This window comes from Vulpes vulpes, chromosome 15 (genome assembly GCF_048418805.1).
Source record: "Vulpes vulpes isolate BD-2025 chromosome 15, VulVul3, whole genome shotgun sequence".
Taxonomy (NCBI): Eukaryota; Metazoa; Chordata; class Mammalia; order Carnivora; family Canidae; genus Vulpes; species Vulpes vulpes.
This window is the reverse complement of record NC_132794.1, coordinates 41,420,034-41,441,017: the sequence shown is the minus strand read 5'-3', so window position 1 is coordinate 41,441,017 and position 20,984 is coordinate 41,420,034. Positions and strand designations below refer to the sequence as shown.

Sequence of the window (20,984 nt, the reverse complement as noted above, 5' to 3'; positions counted from 1 at the left end):
CTAGCACACAGTGAATGCACAGGAAATGTTAGCCTGCTGCTGCTATTGCTACTCTTACTGTCATCATCATCATCATCATTAAAAGTTTAGGGAAGAAAAAAAAAAGTTTTGTTTTGTTTTGTTGAAAAAAAAAAGTTTAGAGAAGGATCACTGTGTATATTCTTCTAGAGGAACATGCAGTGTCACCAGCAGGCAATTAAGACTAATTGCTGTCCCTCCAGGAGTTGGCCTTAAATTTTCAACGTTAACTTCCCAAGCTCCCGCTGGCTTCAAGCAGTTCTAAATTTGGAGCGGCAGGGGATCCCTGGGTGGCTCAGTAGTTTAGTACCTGCCTTCAGCCCAGGGCGTTATCCTGGAGAGCCAGGATCAAGTCCCGCATGGGGCTCCCTGCATGGAGCCTGCTTCTCCCTCTGTCTGTATCTCTGCCTCTCTCTCTCTCTCTCTCTGTGTGGGTGTGTGTGTGTGTGTGTCTCGTGAATAAATAAATAAAATCTTTAAAAAAATAAATAAATAAAACAAAATAAATTTGGAGTGGCATGTCCACAGACACAGGTGGTCCCAGAGAGCCTAGTGCCTCGCTGAGCCCAGAATATCCTAAAAGATTTCTTAAGTATTAGGGAAATATCTTCCACAACCTTCTTCTCATACTTGATTCCTTTCATCATGATGTGATTTTACCTAAGGATCTTCAGCACCTGGTCATGGAGTCACTGCTGAAAAATGGAAAACACCTCTGGCTTCAGGGATTGGTGAGCCATCACTTACAAAGAATCCTGAGCAAAGGCTGCATCTGCTGTGATCTACTCCAGAATCTTGAAGAACCTTTTGCTCTCGGCACACTGTGGGGATGGGAGAAGCGGGGAGTCTGCAAAAGGAAAGACCAAAATTAAAGGTCAGTATTGATCATCTCCCTTTTTTGATATGTAAATGAAAGATAACATTTTACCCTCTCTGCCTTTCTAAGCTGTCTTGTTGGGAATGAATGAATGAATGAACAAATGAGTGAGTGAGTGAATCTTGAACACATCTGATATAGTGAAGGGAAGCTTCAAGTAATGAGTAGGCTTTTTTTTTTTTAAAGATTTATTTATTTATTTTATGATAGACATAGTGAGAGAGAGAGAGGCAGAGACACAGGAGGAGGGAGAAGCAGGCTCCATGCCTGGAGCCCGATGCGGGACTCGATCCCAGGACTCCAGGATAGCGCCCTGGGCCAAAGGCAGGCGCCAAACCGCTGAGCCACCCAGGGATCCCCGAGTAGTCTTTTTGTTTGTTTGTTTGTTTTAATTTTTATTTATTTTATTTTTTTTAATTTTTTCCCCCCGAGTAGTTTTGATTAAAAACAACAGCAGCAACTGCCAAAAGGTAACAGATGGAATGATAAGTACTGAACAAGCCTTGCAATTTTGCAGAAACAGGGTTGAACTCAGATCTCAAGGAATTCTTCCACTCTAGAGATCCAAGAATGCCATAAATGTACCATCTGTTGACCAAGGTAAGAAAGCTGACACTCAAATGAATTTCAATCTCTTTCCTTTCGTCCCATCTCAATTTGTTTCCCATAAGCTTGCAGCAGCTGCTGGGATAGATGTAGCCTTAGAAGGAGTCAAAAAAAAAAAAAAAAAAAAAAAAAAGAAGGAGTCCCCATAGCTGTGTTGACGCTAAGGGAGACTAAACATCCTCTAACTATATGGGCTTTGGATCAATCTGCAAGATCTAACTTAATTATCCCATATTTAAAGTAATTAAGAGATCTTTTTCTTTGCGTGCTTGAACTGCAGGCATCAAAGCATAGTGATTTGGTCTGGCTTTTGAAATCAGATACACTGAGGTGCCACCCCAAGTTTAGTGGTGGGACTTTAGGGAGATTCCTTAACCATTACCTCTCAATCTCCTCCTCTATAAGATGGCAACCTAAATGCCTACCTCACAGAGTTGTTAATCACTATAATTATGGTATTGGTGACAATGTTTAAAATGGAAGGTAAAAATAAATAAATAAATAAATAAATAAATAAATAAATAAATAAATAAAACGGAAGGTCAGTGGCGTAGTTGAGATAGAGAGATTGAAAGCTGTACCTGCCTGGGAGTTGTGGTTTGGGGACAAGGGCCTCACCACTAGCAAAAAGCACTTTGCAATTGCAGGATAATTGAGGGATTGTGTTAAGCAGTGATCCCAGTTCCCAGGCCTTCAATATTGACAGCCAGGATCTAGATCAGGGGAACTCTTGGATTCAATCAGTGTATTGCTACTTCCTGGAAATTTTACCATCCCTGTGTTCTTCTCATTGAAAACTAATCATCCTATAGGATCCTATAGGCTTAGTTTAATCCTAATTAATCCAATCAATGGAGCTTATTCTGATTGCTCCAGCCAATTGCAATCTCACCTCTCCAGATAATTTCTGCCCCAATTCACTGGACACTTGGTAAGTCCTAACTGTACTGCTTACCTTACTGTACTATGCTTATAGTTTGTCTCTAAAACAAAGTTGCATTTCCTCGAGGATAGAAGGGGAGTTTTACCTTCTTTTTTTTTTTTTTTTTTTTTTAAAACTTAAAGTTTTTTTTTTTTTTTTTAAGATGTATTTATTTATTTATCATAGAGAGAGAGAGAGAGAGGCAGAGACACAGGAGGAGGGAGAAGCAGGCTCCATGCCGGGAGCCTGACGTGGGACTCGATCCCGGGACTCCAGGATTGCGCCCTAGGCCAAAGGCAGGCGCTAAACCGCTGAGCCACCCAGGGATCAGTTTTACCTTCTTTTAATCATTCCCAGTAGTAAGTAGGCCATGAGCGGTGACCCACAAACTACTCTGTGGATCTCTGAGATTCCATAGAGTCGATTTAGGTACGTCACCTGGGATGAGGAAAATTGGGCTCCCAGTGCCAAATCCTGGGCCCCAAACCCCCTCTCCCTCCCATCAGCTTTAGCCAGAAGAGCCCTGGGCTTTCATAGGTTTTGCCTTTGGACTTCAGTGATGATGATGAAGATAGAATATTTACTGAGCATAGACAGTCCTCCAAACTCCTTGGGCCCTACCATTGTAGGGTACTTGCCAGCCCAGTTTCCAACTGCCTGACAGCTCTCTGGCAGCTGGAGCAAGTGGAAATAACCAGAGGAGTCACATGCCTGATAGCAGTTTTCAACCACTGACTGACTAGAGATAGTATGTAAATTCCTGTGAATGCCCCAGCTTCCTTAGCCTTCTGGGGGGTGACTCCAAGGTGGGTGTTCCTCACGGACTCCCAGAGTTCCCTGATGAGATTAGGCTCCACATTCTCACAGTGACTGGCTTGATGACTTAACCCTTGCTGACTTGCTTCCCCTTCCCTGTGTCACTTCAGCATTACAATTATTTTCTGGGATCATCTTCCAAATCCTTGTTTTAGGGTCTGCTTCTGGGGAAACCAGACAGTAGTAACTGAGCTTCTGTTCATTACCAATCATTATTCTAAAAGCTTTACAGATATTGACTATTTCAATTCTCCTGCTCCCAATTAACTTTTTTTCATTTTGTTTTCATCTTTCATATAAGGAAATTGAGGCAAAGAAAGGTTAATTGTATTACCTGAGCTTACAAAGTTAATATGTGTTGGGGGCAGGACTGGAAGCATAGATTTCCCTGATGAAGAAACTGAAATTTATTGATCCAAGTAGATATGTTGCCATTGGATAAGAATCACAGTTGCCTTCCTTGGCAAAGCTCATTTTCTCTCATTGACTCCTGAATCCTGCCTTTGCTTTTAAATGTTCTAAGTGTGGATAGCTTAGAGGTGAATAGTGGAGATATTACTTGTTGCTTACCTGCCAGACTCAGTTTGGAGGCCAGAGCAGGGTGTGCAATAGGGAAAAGTGTGTGTCCTCATGTTTTGATAGAGTGGCACTCATTGTTTCTGCTAGTTCCCTTGCCAGTGTCTGGTTCCAGGGATTGTTCCTCCATGGATGTGTGGAAGCTGAGAAAATTAAGGCCATTCCACCTTAAGTTCAGCGTTAGCACAAGTACAGCCATCCCAGGCCCTTGTGAATAAGAGCTGAACTTTACCTTACTTCAGTTACAGGAAAAAAACAGCTTGCAGCTTAACGCCCTAGAAAGCCCCATATTAGAATGCGAACAGAGCTTAATGCTCTTGAAAGCCCCATATCAGAATGTAAACAGAACTTGAGAAATTCCTCCCCCCCTTCTGGAGGTCCCCTAGACCAGCCCATAAAACTAAGCTGGAACCCACCTCGGGGTCCAAGTCCCTGCTCGGCTGTGTCGGGTGTACTTGGATCCAAGCTCGAGCTTGTAAATAAACCCTCGTGTGTTTGCATCAGTGTTGGCTCCTTGGTGGTTTCTCGGATACGTAATCTTGGGCACAACAGGATGGTGGTACCCATAACAGAAAGAGAGAGACAGACAGACAGACAGACAGACAGACATTGGGAAGAAGAAGAAGAAGCCAGTCAGTGTGGAGAAGTGGGCTTAGTAGAGAAGGTCCTCAACACACTGTTTAAATGTATAATAAATGTGTCGTTAGGAATCTTTATGAGTGATCTCAATTTTAACTTTCTGGGTTGGTTTGTTGTTATTGGTTTTAAAGACTAGTGATAATCCCTCAGGGAACAAGTAAGTTCTCCAGCTTATCACTAGAGAATCTCCTTCCACGTATTGTTGTAAATAATTCGACCATAGCACTTAACATCACAACTTTATAAAAGACAGCATAGTTGTATTTGATGATTAAGAAGACACTCCAGGATCTTGCTGTACCTCTGGGCCATTACCCTGAATTCCATTACGAAGAAAATAAATACTAGATGAGGAGCCAGGAGTTCTGGGCTCTGGTCCCAGCTTTCATTAATTTAGTTCACCTCAGAGAGCCTCAGTTTCCTCATCTTAAAGTGAGGAGGTTCACTTTATTGGTAATTCCCAAACCAGTGCTGATCTCTGATGATGTTTTCATTTCCTTTGCAGTGAAGGAAGGAGGGAGGGAGGGGAGAGAGAAAGACAGAGAGAGAGAAATGATGGAGTGACTTATTTAAAGTTGAATTTGTTTATTTTTAATTCTAAGACTTGTCCTTCTCAGGGGCTCCTGGGTGGCTCAGCAGTTAAGCGTCCAACCCTGGATTTCAGCTCATGTCACGATCTCAGTGTTGTGAGCCTGAGCCCCTTGTCATTGAGCTCTGCACTTGGGTGGCCTGTCTGCAGGAGATTTTCTCCCCCTCTTCCTCTGTATCAGCCACCTCCAAAAGACTTCTCCTTTTTTACTGTTATGTTAAAATGGCCTTTCTTTAATAAAACAATGGTCATAGGCATTAGCAGTTGGATTTTTAACATGCTTAAACAGCAACGTAAAAAACTGGCAACCTCCTGGTACTGCTGAAAATTTTCTCTAGGTTTTACTGGCCCAAGGACTCACTGGACTTGAATGCTTATGTCTTCTTTAAATTCTAGATTGAACATGGTGTGTAGAGTTTAAAACATCTGACTTTTATTTGGATCTCAGATGAAAGTAACAGGTCACCCAGCAGCACTGCTCTTAATAGAGTCTGGGAGCATCCAGTCGTACTTGTCAGCCACTGTGATATGATGCCTAGGTACTTCAAAAGTAGAACTCATGTGCCAGGACCCTGGAGCTCTGAATGCCAACAGAAAATTGTGCATCCTTGCCATGTCATGAGAAAGATGCTGTGCTTTAATTCTCTGAATCACTTTAAAGGACATTTCACCAGCTCAGAGATGCTGGAAATTAGATCTGCTCCAAAGAGCCTGTAGAGATAAACTGAACCCAGGGTTGGTCATAGAAACATACTCTAGAACCAGAAGAAAGAGTATTCATCTATATTTTTACCTACTGCAATGTGGGTCTCACCCTGGCACCTGAAGTAAATGACACTCCATTCATTAATTAAGATTCAATAAATGAATCTCCATTCATTTCCTTCCCACTGTACACCCACCTATTTCGGCAGCAACTATTAAAACGGTAGTGGGTCAGAGCAAATTGTTGCTGGCAGCAGCTTCAATAAATCTGTGCCACTGAACTGCAGGAGAAATTAAAATGCAGAAATTAGAATCAAAGGCATGGAGTTTAGTGTAAGTGAGACTTACCTGATTAAGCATAGTTTCATAAAGCACTAGATCTCAATTTCATAATGCCCTAGGGAAAACCTGAGGCAGGTAGGCACCGACAACGATTTACCTTCCAGAAGAAGGCATGCATTTCAATATGCCATAGCAACAGAATACATTTCTTATTAAAGAAGCAGACATGATACAGCTCAGAATAAAGCTCCCTGGGAAACAAACACCAAAAAGTGGTATTGGTGTTAATGGTGTTCCATTAACTTGCAATGCATGAGACAGGCCTAGAATGTTTTGCTTATTGGGGCAGGAAATTGTTCCCTAAAATGAGAGGAACTGTGTCTTTTTTGATGGGTGGGGGAGGAAAGGCCTTAGGAAAAGTCAAATGAGCAAGGAACTTTTAGAGAAGCAGGAATTGTTGGCAGACCTGAGGAGCAGGCTTTGGAGACCAATACCCTGGAGGGGGAGGGAAGGGGACCCATCTTCAGGAGCTACCTCAGGACTTTATGCTGAGCCCTTTTACAAGACACTCTGCTAAGCATTTTCTAATCACTAAATCATTTAATTCTTAAAATAACTTGGCGAAGTAGGTATTTTCACCCCCCCATTTTTCAGAAGATGAAATTGGCTCTGAGAGTTGAAAACACTTGCTCAGGGGCATGTAATCCCTAAATTGTAGAGTCTTATCCAGGACCCAGATCCTCAGCTTATTTTATGTCAAAGTCTATGCGATACAATGGCCAGAGGACTAGCTGAAGTAACGTTAAACAGAGTTGACCTGGAGGTAAATGCAAATGAAGTATTTCAGGAGAGGATCTGCCTCCCAAGCTTCTGCAGGTGTGCCCACCTTGCCTCCACCTCCACGACAACTCAGAAGCTGCCCCCTCTTTGGGCGGTTTTGTTTCAGGATGCTTTCACCAGCATGGCTTACTCACTTTGACCTTATTATGTAATCTTCCAATCTTTAGGTGCCAGGGGAAAAAAGGGACATTTCTGTGTGTCTGGCTGCAGGAAGCGTCCATAACTGTGGATCCTTGCTGTGTTAAGCAGATGAAATGTCGTTGACTTTCATAAAAGCTCAAACAGATAACTTCAGGAAAAAAAAAAATGTTTTCCTGCACCCGTGCCCTCCCTAATGAAGAAAGGATTTTGAGCCAAGGCTTTTTTGGTGTGGCTTCCATTTCTCTGGACCAGAGAAATACATCAATTTAGTAGTTTACTGCAAAGATCTTGGGAACTAATGACTAATCATTTCTTCACATTAAAAAAAAAAAAAAGACTTCTGTAAGTGGGTATGCCATCCTTCCTATTAGCACCAAATCAAAAGCAGGTGTCCTTTTAGGAATTATTTCTGTTCGTGAGCTTAACTGGTGACAATACCTTCTCGCCCTATCGCCAGTAACAGTTTTACAATGTAAACACTTGAAGGAAAGGTACAGAAAGGTGGGTTTTTACCTTTGCTCATGGAAAAATAAATGAATCTTCAGTCGCTATATGGATAGTACTTCTGGATATGGTAATGCGTAAAAAAAAAAAAAAAAGATGGCAGCTAGTGGGATCAGCTCCCTCACCTGGACAGTCCTTCCATCTTTGCTTTTTATACTTCCCTTAAGTGGAGCCCAGGTCAATGCAGACCAAAGCCATGAAAGCAATTAGCTGAAGAAATGTATTTTCAGCAAATAGATGCCTGCTGTCCTCAGGAGGTAAGGCCAAAATGGATACTGAAGACAGATTCAATGTTGTGTACAGTTTAATATATCTCCAACAATATGGGCGAAGGTTATCTCCACATCTGTGGTCTCTAAGCGTGGTAGATCTCAGTGAGTCCCCCTGGCTTGGGCCTGCATTCTCTATGGCTAAACCCACCAAGAGTTGAGGCTCTTGGCCAGAGCGAAGGGGCCAGGGTCTTGGGTCACCAAACAGAGTGAAGCCAACTAGCCCTCCTGGAACTGAATCCACAACCCTGGCCTCATTAACACCACATGGATGATTGGCCACTAGGAGAAAGCAGAGCCAATGACATGCTGAATTAGGTGACCATGGCCACATTAGTATTTTAAAGCTGTATCAGTCTTGCTGGTAAAGGACATATAAGAAGCCCTGTTATGTGAGAAAATCCTCAGGACCAAATACTCCATTTGAGAATCTGCCTGGGTGGGGGTGGGGGGGTGTGGAGATAGAATTTTATTTCAATAATCAGCCTTCAGATTTTGTCAAGCCTTTGACAAATTATATATGTAAAAGGTAAGGACATGCTGAAAAGATAAAAATGAAGAACTTCTAGTTTGGCCCCATAGGCATACGGTTGTTATTATGTGCTTCTAGCTATTGTTGATATTTGCTGCATAGCACCCTGACATTTAAATGCTGCTGGTCGGCAGGGCTGGCTTTGAACAACTCGAGCATCCTCTAAGTATGTTATTGCTCTGTGGGCACCTCACTGAAGGTGATGGTGGATGGCTACTAATGGCTGATGGCTTTCTCTATCAGAGAAAGGATTTAAAACCTGGGAGGCTTGTATTGTTTTTCCTATTAGACTATAGTAGCTGCTATACCCTCTAAAACCTAGGTCCAAGTCCTTGGCCGTCTACAAAGAATACTGGGTTTAGGAAGAGACTTAATTTAAAATGCAGGACATAGAGGAGCAAACCCGATATGTGGAGGACGTAGATAGAGTGGTGGAGAGGGGCATATGAATCGGACCTGCTGTCCTAGAAGCAAGGTAATGTAGTGTAAAAAGTACTGAAATGCATTAGTCTTGGAGTCAGGCAATCCAGTTTGGGTTGCTAGCTCTCCCACTAACCAGGTATATAAATTTAGGCAAGTAATTTGATCTTAGTTTATTCTGTCCTAGACTTGTTGGGAGAACTAATAACAAAACTAATAACAGATTTGTTTCAAATGGAAACAAATCTTTTCTTCTAAAATCCGAAGCACACACACACAAAAAAAGTCATTAATCTAACTCAGGTAGTGTCTAAAATCTACCTACCTACCTACCTACCTACCTACCTTACTTGTCCTACTTTCCTTTCTTCCCACTCTTTCAGCTATCCCTGAGGTCAAGGACTTTGGCTGACATAGTCCATCTTCTATCTGTTGACCTGGACGAATTGAACTCTAAACTGGTGAAATAATTTGAGCACCTAAATACAGCATCATTATTGACGAATTTTGGGGACATTTTAGAGAATGAAGGAGGATTTCACATAGAAGTGAATGTCTACATTTCTCCCTACTTTAAGATGAAAACATAACTATAGGCTGAGCTGCAGAATAAAGCCTAGACTGGGTAATTAAAAAGCCCACGTTTGAGCACACTAAAGAGATGCAAGGATCACCAGGAACCCAAGTAGATCCAAGTATAATGGTGTCATATGCTCCCTTTCCACCTCCTTTTCATGGTGGAGTTATTTGACTGATAAAACAAATAGTATCCTACTTCGTGGACTTTGATTTCAGGAAAGTACGCGAAAAAGTCTTTTGTAGTCTCCTCAAGAACAAGAAATTCGGGCTGCAAAAGACTATACTTAGGAAGGTTCTTTACCTATTAAATAATCATAAACAAAAGTATAAAATTAACCCAAGAAGGGGCCCAGGGATAAGCCACATCATAGTTTAATGATAACTAACAGTTTGGATGGCATAATATAGATCCAAAAATATCTAATATTTTTAAAAGGTGGTCCTTAAGTACTTAGACATGACAAAAATGGCAAAGACTTGACTTTAGTGGTTCACGTTGGAGAGAAGAAAAAAAAAAACAACCCTAGAAATTCTAGTTAAATGTAAAAGTAATAGGTACCACTGCTTCAAAGCCAATCCATTCTTAGGCAGCATACACAGACTGTCCAAAACCAGGGAGGACTGCACTGCAATTTGGGAGGAATAAGACAAACTGGAATGCTAATAACAAAGCCGTTACCTTTAGTGATAAAGGCTCTGAAAACCATGCAACAGGTAATGGTGAGGGCAAGAGGATCTTTAACCAGAAGGAAGGAAGCATGTGTGGTGGTCACGTGAGTGTGGTGGGTGCCGTCCGATATGCAAAGTCCGCAGGGTGCAGATGAGGTTCGGAGGAGGCAGCAGGGCCAAGGTGCAGCTCTAGAGAAAGCAGTTTGGGTACAATACAAGAAAAACATAATTTTTCTTAACGTCTCTGACGTCTGGTAGAAAACGTGGGACTAGAACTCAAGAAAGGTCTGGTCTTTCGGGCAGAACCAAGAGCAAGCCCACCCACAAAGCAGCTATACAATTGGGTGGGGTCTCGGGTGTCCTCCGTTACCGTCAGCTCTGGACCGTCCCCCGTGCATCCTCTGGGTTCCTCTTCGTCATGGGTCTACAGGTCTTCCTGGTGCCCCGTTCTTTGAATCCTCCTCTTGCCCTGGCCCTGAGCTTCCTGGCCAGCAGACAGAAGGTGGCACCCTGCGCCCTCAGCTGTAGCAGGGACCAAGCCTACAGCTCTGAGCCCCGGAAAGCCACCCGAGGCTGGGTGGGGTGTGGGCAGCCCGAGGACCTGGGAGGGCCCCACTGTGTCTCCTCCGCTACCCCTTTTAGGGTCCGTGGGCCGCAGCCTCAGGTTTCGGTGATGGGTCGGCAGAGACGGGGCCGCCTTCTGATGGTCCCGACGCCTCCGGGCCTCTGCCTTCGGGCGGCCCCGGGAGCCCCAGAAGCTGCCTGGGCGGCGGGGAGCGCTTCCTCCGTCGGGCAGCGGTGGACCGCCGCGGGGTCGGGGGATGCGCGGATGGGCTTGAGGCGGGGGCGCGCTCTCGAGGAGGAAGGGGCCGCGCAGGGAGTCGCAGCCCCGTTGTGCGCGCACAGTCAGTCGCCCCTTCTCCGTCCGCGCCTGGAGCCCCGCGCGCCCCTGCCCGCCCCCCTCGGTGCGGGCCCAACGGGGGACCGGGGCGCGCCGGGCGCTGCGTCCGCAGCCGGCACGTGGGCGCAGGGCAGGGCGCAGGGGCCGGCCGGGCCTCGGTCCGGGAGCCGGAGCGGGCGGGGGGCACCGTGTCGCCGCCGCAGAGGCGCGGGGGCTGGGGCCGCGGGGGAGGCCCCACCGCACCCTCCCCGGGCTCGGCGCCTGGCGCTGCACTTGCCGGGGCGCGAGGCGAGGCGAGGGGAGAGGAGAGGCGGGGGGCGGGCGGGGGGCGGGCGGCGCCGGCGCTCTGCAGTGCGGGGGCGGGTAGCCCAGCTCCCGGGCGGCCGGGGCGGCTGGCGCTGCTGAGGCTGAGCCGGAGGAGGGAGGAGGGGGGAGGGAGGAGGAGCAGCCGGGAGGACGCGGCGAGAGCGCGGAGCGGCGGCCGCGGAGCGGGGGCGCCGGGCGCTGGGGCAGCGCCGCCTCGGAAGCCATGGCCGAAGGGGCAGAAGGAGGCGAGGACGAGATCCAGTTCCTGCGGACTGTGAGTCTCCGCGGCGCGGGGAGGCGGGGGAGGCGGGGGAGGCGGGGGCGCAGCGCCCAGCGGGGTCCCCGAGGCCGGAGCCGGGCCGTCGGGGCTGCGAGCGGACGGACCCTCCTCCTGCCCGCGCCCAGGGCCCCCCGGCCACCCCCCGGCCCCCCGGGCCCCCCCGGCCACCCTCGACCCCCCCCCCCGGCCACTCCCGGCCACCCCGGCCCCCCCCGGCCCCCCCCGGCCCCCCCGGCCACCCGGCCCCCCCGGCCACCTTCGACCCCCCCGGCCCCCCCCGGCCCCCCGGCCCCCCCGGCTCCCCAGGCAACTTGCTACTTGCCCAGAAGCCTTCGGCGCCCAAACTTGCAGCCGCGGTTTGCTCGCGGCGGCCCCGACCCGCGGGATCCCCGACCCGCCGGATCCCAGGGGGAGGCTCCCGCCCCGGAGTCGGGCGCTCTCACCCCGGCCCCCGCCGCGCCCGCCGCCCCCGGGGTGCACCTGCCCAGGGGCCTCGGGAAAGAACCCGCCGGGCAGGGGCGGCGTGCGGAGCCCAGGGCGGGAAGCGGCCCCGGATGCCGCGGGACACAGTCCGCCCGCGCGCCCCCCGAGCCCGAGCCCCGCGCCCCGAGCCCCGAGCGCCTGCCCCGAGCCCGCAGGACGGGGAAACCCCGGTCGGCGGCCCCGCGTCCCGCAGGTCCCTTCCTGGCACGGGAGGGCGCTGCTCGGCCCCAGGTTCCAGGGGACGTGGGGGGGTGCGCTGTAGCCACATCAGCTTTGCCCCCCCGGAGCTCGCGCGAAGTCCTTCGAGGCGGGGCGGAGGGCGTCCTGGAGGTGGGGGCATCGGGGGCGTCCCCGCGCCAGCCCCCGCCAGGTGACCTTGAGCAGTCGCACCACCCGCCCTTCCTAGCCTCAGTTTCCTCTCATGTGAAATGGAGACGTTTCAGGCTGATAAGGATTAAATGAGATAGCGGATGTCACCGCGTTTTGTGAGCTGTGAGCTGCTCCGTGAGTGTTGGGTCGTTGTATACGCGCGGTCTAGCGCCCCGGGATTATGAGATTCGGGCCCCTCTGCCCCGCTCTGAGCTCCCCCTGTGCCCCGTCCCCTCCCCGTCTCCCAGACCCTTCACTTTCTCTTCCAGACATGGTTCCGCTGCCAGGGCTGGGGCTTGGGTCTCATTTAGGACATACAGAGGATCCCAGTGCCCTTCCGATATAATCCTCTGATATTCCAGAGTTATCTGTGCCTTCACCCTGGACCCAGACTCCCTCCCCATTTCTCACTCTGCACTCGGCGTCCGGCCTCACACCTGCCACTCCTCATGCCCTCAGGCTGGACAGCTGCCCATCCTCCCAAAGCCCTGTGCAATCCCTAAGCTCTCCTTCCAACAGGTGTCCTTGCCGTTGGAAGGAAGGGTGGCCCCTCAGGTGCTCTCTGCCTTGCGCCCTTCTCAATCAGTTGTCCCTTCTGCTTATAAGTAATGATCTCCGGAGCATCACCGACTGAAGAAATCAGTCAATTCTGAGAGGTTGGGTCGGTGTGAACTAGATGATTCAGAGGGTTGAGGGGAAAGCCTGGCGGTTTTCTTGAGAGCCACCACCCCTTGTGTTTCTCTTGGCTTCTGTGGTCACCTTCCCTGGCTCTTCCTCTTCCATCAGGCAGTGTCCGTGTTTTTGGTATCCTTGTAACCGAGGCTTAATGCACAGCAGTGGTTCTTAAATGCTCTATGTCATGGGTGTCCCATCCCAGAGATTAGAGTAGTTGGACTTTCCTTCAAAGCCCATCCATGGCCCCCTGCAGGCTTCAAGGACCCAGGCTAGGGACCTCTGTTGCAGAGGTACTGCGTATCAGCTATGGCTTCCAGGGACTTGGGGGCAATTGTTATTGCTCCTAGTAATCACCTGGAATGTGTCCTAGGCGGGTTCTTTAGTAACTTGGCGAACATCTTCATCTGTGGTTTTATTGGGGAGACAATAGGTGGTGAAACGGAGGCACAGGAAATCAAGTCACTTGGCTGTAGTTGCCCAGCAAGTTGCTGATGATTGTCATTACGTAACGTTGACTTAAACGCCCATGGTGGCCCGGTGTGGAGCACTTTGCCACAGGCTGTAGTCCTCGCCATACACTGTCATGGGCACTGCTGCTTTCTGACCCATGACATGACGCTATCTGTCGATATCCAGGAATTAGGCACAATTATTTCTGCAAACCCAGTCACCATAAATTTTGATTTGCACAGAATTTTGACTTTATCTTGCTGCTTTTAGGGGAAGTTAGGAATCACAGGGCTGTGCTCAGAGTGGGTTTTCTCACCTTTGAAAATGCCTGGATTTGAGAAGCTTTTGCACTTTGAACTCCCCGCCCCCCCCCCCTGCCGCCCCACCTTAGGGCCTCTTGCTTCTCCCAGAACAATATCTTTTAAAGCATTTTGGCCACATGTCAGTCATATAATGCCTCCTCGCCTTCACATTTGTCCTGGACTGGAAGGTGGTTGATATTTAATGATGGAAAAGAACTTTATCTTTGCAACTGAGAACTTTAACAGATTGCCATTCTAGACAATAGAGGCTTTTAAACCTACTTAAAAAACAACAACAACAACAACAACAACAACAACAAAACTGACCAAAGAATAACATTGCATTGAGGATCCTTGTCAAGCTGTTGGTGGTTACAGTATCCTGTTTATTATGATAGTAACAAAAATAAAAGGAGCTGGAACTATCTGTGACACAAAATGGGCCAGGCTTGCTGCAGTAATCACAATAGGTGTGTGTCCCTGGGCTTCAGACACTTGCCGGGAGGTGGGTCATGTTGGGTGCGTCCTCCCATATGTTTGAAGCCCATTCTCTCCTCAGTGGGGGTCGTCCCCACCCAAGGGGTTCGGAAGCGCAGGTGCATGGTGTCAACAAAATGCCCTTGTACCCCAGACCTTCAAATGGCTGCAAGACTACATATCCTCTCTGGCCTTCTCCAGTCACTGGCAGTCATTTAAGTCAATGAGAGAGAGAGAGAGAGAGAGAGAGAGAGAGAGAGTCAGCCAGAGAGCCTAAGAATTTTCTTTAAGCAGGAAAATCTTCCCTCCCACTGCTGCTGGCAGTGGCATCATCCTGCCTTCTGAGTGATCCTGCTGACGTCATCAGTGACACTGACGTGGCTCTGAAGCTGCTCAGAAGCAGATACACCTGCCAGCCACTCATCTGGAAGCAAGAAGTTACAGTGACAGGAGTGATAGTGACCCCCTTGCCAGCCGGTCGGAGCAGCTGGCACCCGTTAGGCTCTGCGAGGGCAGGGGAGTGGCTGTCTTCTCCGCTTCCCCACCCCTGACTTCTTTCTCCGGAGCTAGGGGGTCCATTGAAAAAGCAAAGGAAGGAAGAAAGACCTCCAAACCTCAGCTCATCATTTGACAAAAAAAATACCACAGCCTTATCCTTGCTAGCCCCCTCTCCACCATAAAGTTAACTGTGACAACTCAGAGTGAGGTAGAGGCTCGTTTCTGTTGGTTTTAATTAAAGGTTGCTCACAGGTGCCTAATCCAGCCGTCCATGTGGAAAGTTGTCCTCCATGTAAACTTGGCACTCTGGGGGGACAAGCGGAGGTGCTTGGGATGAGGACCAACACTGCTCCCCTGGGCCCGGTTCCTCCCTGCAGGGTGACCGGGACAAATCCCCGAAGCTGTGCTGTGGCCCTCCTGTGAGCCCACACGCCTCCAGAGCACGTTGTCCCAGGGTGAGGGGACAGCGAACCTGCACTTGGCGGTTCATAGATCCCCGCCGGCTCTCCCCTCCGCAGACCGCACTCACATACTAACAGCCGCAGGAAGCCACCGGCTTGCTTTGCGTCGCTTTTCCCCACAGAGGAGGTAGACTGAGTGATTTAGGCCTTCAAGCAGAGCGTCTCAGGGGCACAGGGGCAGTCCTGGGAGGGGCGCGAGAATGCAGACCCGGATACGCAGGCCCCTGTCGCGCTGAGCTGTGCCCTCCCGCTGAGCTAGGGTCGATGTTTAAAATGATGGAATGTGCCAGCACGCTGGGCTCGCGTCACCTGCCAACTTCTCCGTGTCCTTTCCCGTGGCTCTGGAGTACTGATCTCAGTAAGGAACTGTCACAGAAGAGCGGGACACTCAGCAGCCCTCCTTCCTGGGGAAATTCTGTGGGGGCCTGTGCAAAGGAAGCCAAGTGCTTCTCCCAGAGAAATGAGCTTGGGTCAGAGGGGCCGCATCCGCGTGAGGGGCTGGCCCCGGGCTCTTGAGGCCCTGACTGCCGCGGAGGGGGGGTGTCCTGAGGGAGTTGAGGCTACTGAGCTCCAGGATCACAAGGCGATAGTGACTGGAACGTAGAATACTTGGAACACGCTGTGGCCCCGTGTAAGGGGAGTGAGACCAAGAACAGGTGTGCAGGTGGGGAAGGTGGACGTCGGAGGTCTGTGCATATCTTGTCTTCGGCTGACTTGACCATTAAGCAGGATGAGGACCCTTCCGTGAGATACAGTTTTAAACAATTCTTCATGCCTTTCCCCGTATTGATTTAAAGGAAAAACAGATTTATATCCCAGGCTCCTTAGGATTGATGTGAGGAGAAGAATATTGAAAAAGGGTGGGAGGAGTTTATCTGGAGAGCAAAAGACTCCGGTAGTTACTTTCAGAGGATTTGAACTACCATAGACCTTATTATGTCTCTCTGTGTTTATTTGCCTCTTCTGCTTGCTTGGTGATCCTTTGTTTCACTCCTTCCCGGGAAGGATTTTTTTTTTTATTTCATAATGTTGGGTTTTCCTTTACTATGTAAAGAATTTTGAGTGTAGAAGCCACTGACTCCATCATTTTCTAATTGGCTTGAAATCCTTTTGAATGATTCTTACCAATGTCAGGTATAGGCTGGGAAGGTCCCGTGAAACCAGTATGTAAGCTCATTTTCCACGATCCCTCATCCAAAACCCTTCTATATTAGCTTGGTCTTTAAGCTACCCTTGATACAAGAGTTATCCAGTAGGAGTGAAATGTAATAAAAATTTTTTTTAAAAAAAAAATTCAACTCAGACGCAGGAATTCTTCATTTCAGCCCTGGCTCATTGTGACCTTGAATGAGTCATTTAAGAAAATTGAGGTTTCATTTCCCCCACTGTATGAAGGTGGAATCTGCTTTCATGGCTCCACAGAAGTGTAATGAGAGACAGCAGTAACTCCAGCAGTGCCCCGAATGGGAGACAAGGGTGTGTTTGGTAGGGTAGTATCACTGTTTCCCTTGTGTGGGATGTCAGCCCTACTAGTGATCCAGCTCTTGTTGCTCCCTGCCCAGGGTTCTTACACTGTCTCTGGTGTCGGTCCAGTCCCAGTGTTGGGAAATTACTTGACTAAAGCGAACACCAACGCATCTCAAGTTACTCAACTAAAAAACTTGACTGAGAAGGCAAGTTGCTGGGTGTAAGAGCCTTCAAAGGGCCAGGCGGGACCCCAGGATTGCAGCCACCAAATAGAATAGAGACTTTTCATCTCCTCAGAAGATTAGCAGGGCTACTGTATCCCATAGGACCCCCTTTACTTCCTGAATCCCATGTCTCTTGCTTTTCCAGCTACCCCCCTGTTTCTTCCCTCCCACTGCCTCTAGGAGCCCATTCTTCCTTTCCCTCCAGGGCATTGGGACCAGCTTTGCAATAAAGCCAGCTCTGCTTTTCCTCCCAGGGATTTTGCTACCTCGGTCTGCATCTGTCTGGGGACTCAGGGCTTTTGCAGAGTTCCTTTGAGTCGCACCTGGATGAAGCAGATGCTTTTGTGGTGGGAAGGCAGCCAATGCTGAGGCTGCAGGCACCGCTTCTCCCCAGAGGCTGCGTCGGGTCTTCTGGGCTTCGGGCTGGTGTCCCCGCAGCCATCCTCTTGTTCAGAAGCCACTGGGGTATTTTCGGGACAAAGACATTTCCAGCCACCGCAGTTTCCTTTGCTTTGGTGTGTTTTGCCATCATAGCACCTCTTTCAGGTCAGAGAGAGGGAGGAAGAAGTGCCAGCACCCTGGTCCTGATCCTGCTACTGGGAGGAGCCTTGGGAGGTGCCAGGATTATTTTTCCCCCTCCTTCTGTCCTTTCTGATTCCTGATTGTTAGAAAACAAAGTTCAGATGGGCTCTGAGCCCGATGGTGCAGTATTCAAGAATAAAAGCTGTGCCGTCTCTCTCCTCACCCAGGCTTCTTGCCCCATCTAGCCCAGAGCACGTTGCTGACCTACGGGAGCACAGCGGGCTGTTGTCCCTTTAGGTGGGACACAGCCCTGTGGGAAGGAGGTGGTGAGACACAAGCCCTCCCCGTTTCTTCCTTTCCCCTCTACCTCATTTGGGCAGTGAATGCCCTTGTTGAACTCAGGTCTCCCCCTGCCCCACACAGGCTTGCCTACTTGAGGAGGCTGAGACCTCCTTTACTGGATTTGACACCCAAGAAGAAGGAAAGCAAACATTTTATCTTAAAATCAGACTACAGAGAGCTTCAGAAATTTCACTCCACATGAACCATCCCCTCTGGGGTGACAGCTGCTTGCTGCTGCTTTACTTCAGGAGTGCAAAAGAGGCAGGACAGGATACAGAACTGCTGCTGCCTGTGCAGAAGCTCGCGGGCCATCAACAGCTTTTCCACTGAGTTCAGTTTGTGTGCGGTTTTATGCTACAGGAGCCAACCGGTGTGAGGAGCGAGATGGCACAGCTTTGAACCAAGTGTAAGAGTGAAAATCTGGCTTGGCTGTGGGTGTACAGAAAGCCATTTTTCTTATTCTGCCTTTGAAATAAGGCATAGACTTAAGAACTTCCCTCTATCAAAATGCGGAAATGCCACATTGTTAGCTCAGCGGGTACCCACTAATGATGATCTTCGGCTGAGCAGAGCCGGTTCCTGAAGGAATAGGAATTGGACTGGTGAAGGATTGAGAGCATTTGGGAACATTGCGGAGAGCGCCAAGCCTGAGTGATCATGCCCGGGATCTTGGGAAACCCTGAGCAGCAGGGGGAGCATCGGGGCACAGAAGTTGCGTTCTCTCATCTCGGTCTACTTAAGACCTTTGATTAGGGGAGAGGAAGCCTTGAACTATGTGGGAGAAAGTGGCCAACCTCATTTCAAGCATTGGAAGGAGTACTGTTTGCAGCCAGGACTCGTGCTGATACATACTCTGTTTTACATGGTTCAGAATCAGGAACAACAGTTAGAATAAGAAAGTCTCAGATTTTGATAACCTAGGGTAACTCTGTGCCAGAGTAAGAGCTAAGGTGCTGCCTTCCTGAAGTAGAAAAGTGTTCAAGTGACAAAAGTCCATTATTGGTTATCATGTTTATTGATAGGTTGCTCATCATTATCACAAGCAAATGCCCCAGCATTCCTGATACCAGCATAGAGCAGTTTCTACTGAAACCAACAAAAAAAAAGGGCAGGGGGGCGTGGGAGAATGCCAGGGAGAGCTGCCTGTCTCCCACCAGAGCAAATAGGAGAGGCTCTTACTGGAAGGTACATGCTTCTCAGCAGACCAGTGGTGGGGCCTCGCATTTACTCTCTGATAATTTCACAGTTGAGTTCTCTAATGGGCCTGAGCAGAGAGAGCAAGTCAGTGGGACTACAGGAAGAAATGGAAAGTTCTCCATCAGTGGCACATAAATGTCCACGCTGTAAGAGGTATTGATTGGGACTGGCTGCACTCTATGCCATGGACCAGATCCAGACTGTAAATCATCCTAGAGCAGTACAAGAGATCCAGGGGGCCACAACTCTACGTTAAACCAAAAGCTGAATCCAAAAGGTCAAGTCAAAAACAGGGCAGCCACTCCTGGATCAGTGTGGGCCCCTCACAAGCCCTTCCATCTGTCCATGATCATATCATCGGTCATCAGGACACATAGCTGTTGTTCTGAACTATAGCAGTGATCTACCCCCAAGTCAACCCCTCTTCTATCTAGACTGGCCAGAAAAGGGGAGTCCAAGAGTGAACCATAGTGATATCTTGAACAGATCTCATTTCTTTCCAAACAGGATTTTGAGATGAAAAAACATAGCAGAGAACATACGAGCCAAGTAGGTAAACTCAGAGCTAAAGCACTTGCTCTATTTGGTGGGATTTCTATCATCAGGTATCTTTAGGATTGTCTGCCCTTCCCTGGGCTTTAATTATTTGTGCATTTATAGAAACGTAGTAATAATGACGATATCTCAGGGATGCTTTGAAAATAGGAGTGAAGGGACTCCAGGTGTGCTCCAGGAGAATTAGGTTTGTATACATGGAGGGAGTAGCTTGGAATAAAAGTTGTTTCGTTGCCCAATTACATAAAGAGGTTCCTGTCAACCTAAAGCATGAGCCATAGATTCTAAACTCCAGAAATACAGGGGCTTTAAATTCAGTCTTCTCTGAATCTCCAGGCACCAGAGGGCTCACAAACTTGAACACTTTGGTGGCCAGGCAGGTAACTAGATGTGTGAATTGGGCTTTATCCGCATAGAAAGGTGGGCCTGATATACACATTCAAATAAAAAATCCTTAAACACTTCCAGCCAAGCAAAACACCTTTGCAGCAGGACAGTGAGCTGCCTGCCAGTTTCCAGCCATGGATGAACCCTCACATTTTAAGTGCATAAGCTGCTTAGAATGCATGAATATTTTTACGAGAAGGATTAGGCTCATAATATACATCAAGGTCCTTGGATGAAAATGTCAACATAAAAGACAGTGTATCATTTATCACAGTGTATGAGAGACAGATTGGCAGGCAGACAAATTAACAGGCTTAATAAATGAGGGACTTGATCATCAAAATGAATTCAGATTGTACTAGCCTTTAAAAACCCTTTCAAATTGTCATACAGCTACAGATATCATTAAACTGAAATAAGCAGGGTGTCCATTCAGCATCTGTTGACCAACTACTCTATCACTGGCCCTGATCAAGTGACTGGCGGTTACACAGATGAGTAAGACATTTTAACATTCAGTGCTTCCAAGGGCTGATGGTCAAGAGGGGGCTCAGTCTTGTTTTGAGGTGGCAAGGTTATCAGTCATGTCAGATGAATTTGTAACATTTAATTTGGCTTTTCCAAACCTCCATGGTACAAAAAGTAATTATTTGATTTATTTATGGATTGATTTGGGAGAGAAAGAGTGAATGAGTGGGCAGGTGGGTGGGGAGGGCCAGAGGGAGAGGGAGAAGCAGGCTCCCCAGTGAACAGGGAGCCCAAGGTGGGGCTCCATCCCAGGACTCCAGGATCATTATCCAAGCCAAGGGTAGACACCTAACTGACCGAGCCACCCAGGCGCCGCAAAAAAAGTAGTTCTTACTAGGATACGTGACCTTGGGGCAGTTTCTTCACTTCTGTGCCTATTTCCTCATGTGTTAAATCTGAGTGATAATAGTGTCTGCCTTAGATGGTTATAGTGAGGATTCAGCATCTGTGTCAGGTGCTTGGAAGAGTGCCCGACATATAGTAAGTCCTCAATAAATATTAGCTACTAATGCCGTTTCAATAAATAGCATAAACATGGACGTTAGGCACACTAGGTACGCTAAATGTCATTGCATA

At 48.4% G+C, this 20,984-nt stretch overlaps 1 protein-coding gene and 1 long non-coding RNA gene across 2 annotated transcripts in view; one reads left to right on the top strand and one right to left on the bottom strand.

The window, feature by feature from the left end:
* Positions 1 to 763: 763 nt before the first annotated feature.
* On the bottom strand, positions 764 to 10,882 carry LOC112919915 (uncharacterized). The gene is made up of 4 exons (XR_011997310.1): positions 10,355 to 10,882; positions 9,995 to 10,173; positions 5,946 to 6,029; positions 764 to 865 (listed from the first exon to the last, which is right to left on the bottom strand). It is a non-coding gene; the product is annotated as an uncharacterized lncRNA (long non-coding RNA).
* Positions 10,883 to 11,283: 401 nt separating this feature from the next.
* Positions 11,284 to 20,984, top strand: part of RYR3 (ryanodine receptor 3) — a 511,176-nt gene continuing 501,475 nt past the window's right edge. Inside the window, exon 1 of the mRNA XM_072738189.1 lies at positions 11,284 to 11,465. Within this exon, the coding sequence (XP_072594290.1) occupies positions 11,415 to 11,465 (51 nt within the window). The 5' untranslated portion in view covers positions 11,284 to 11,414. The remainder of the gene's footprint in view (positions 11,466 to 20,984) is intronic.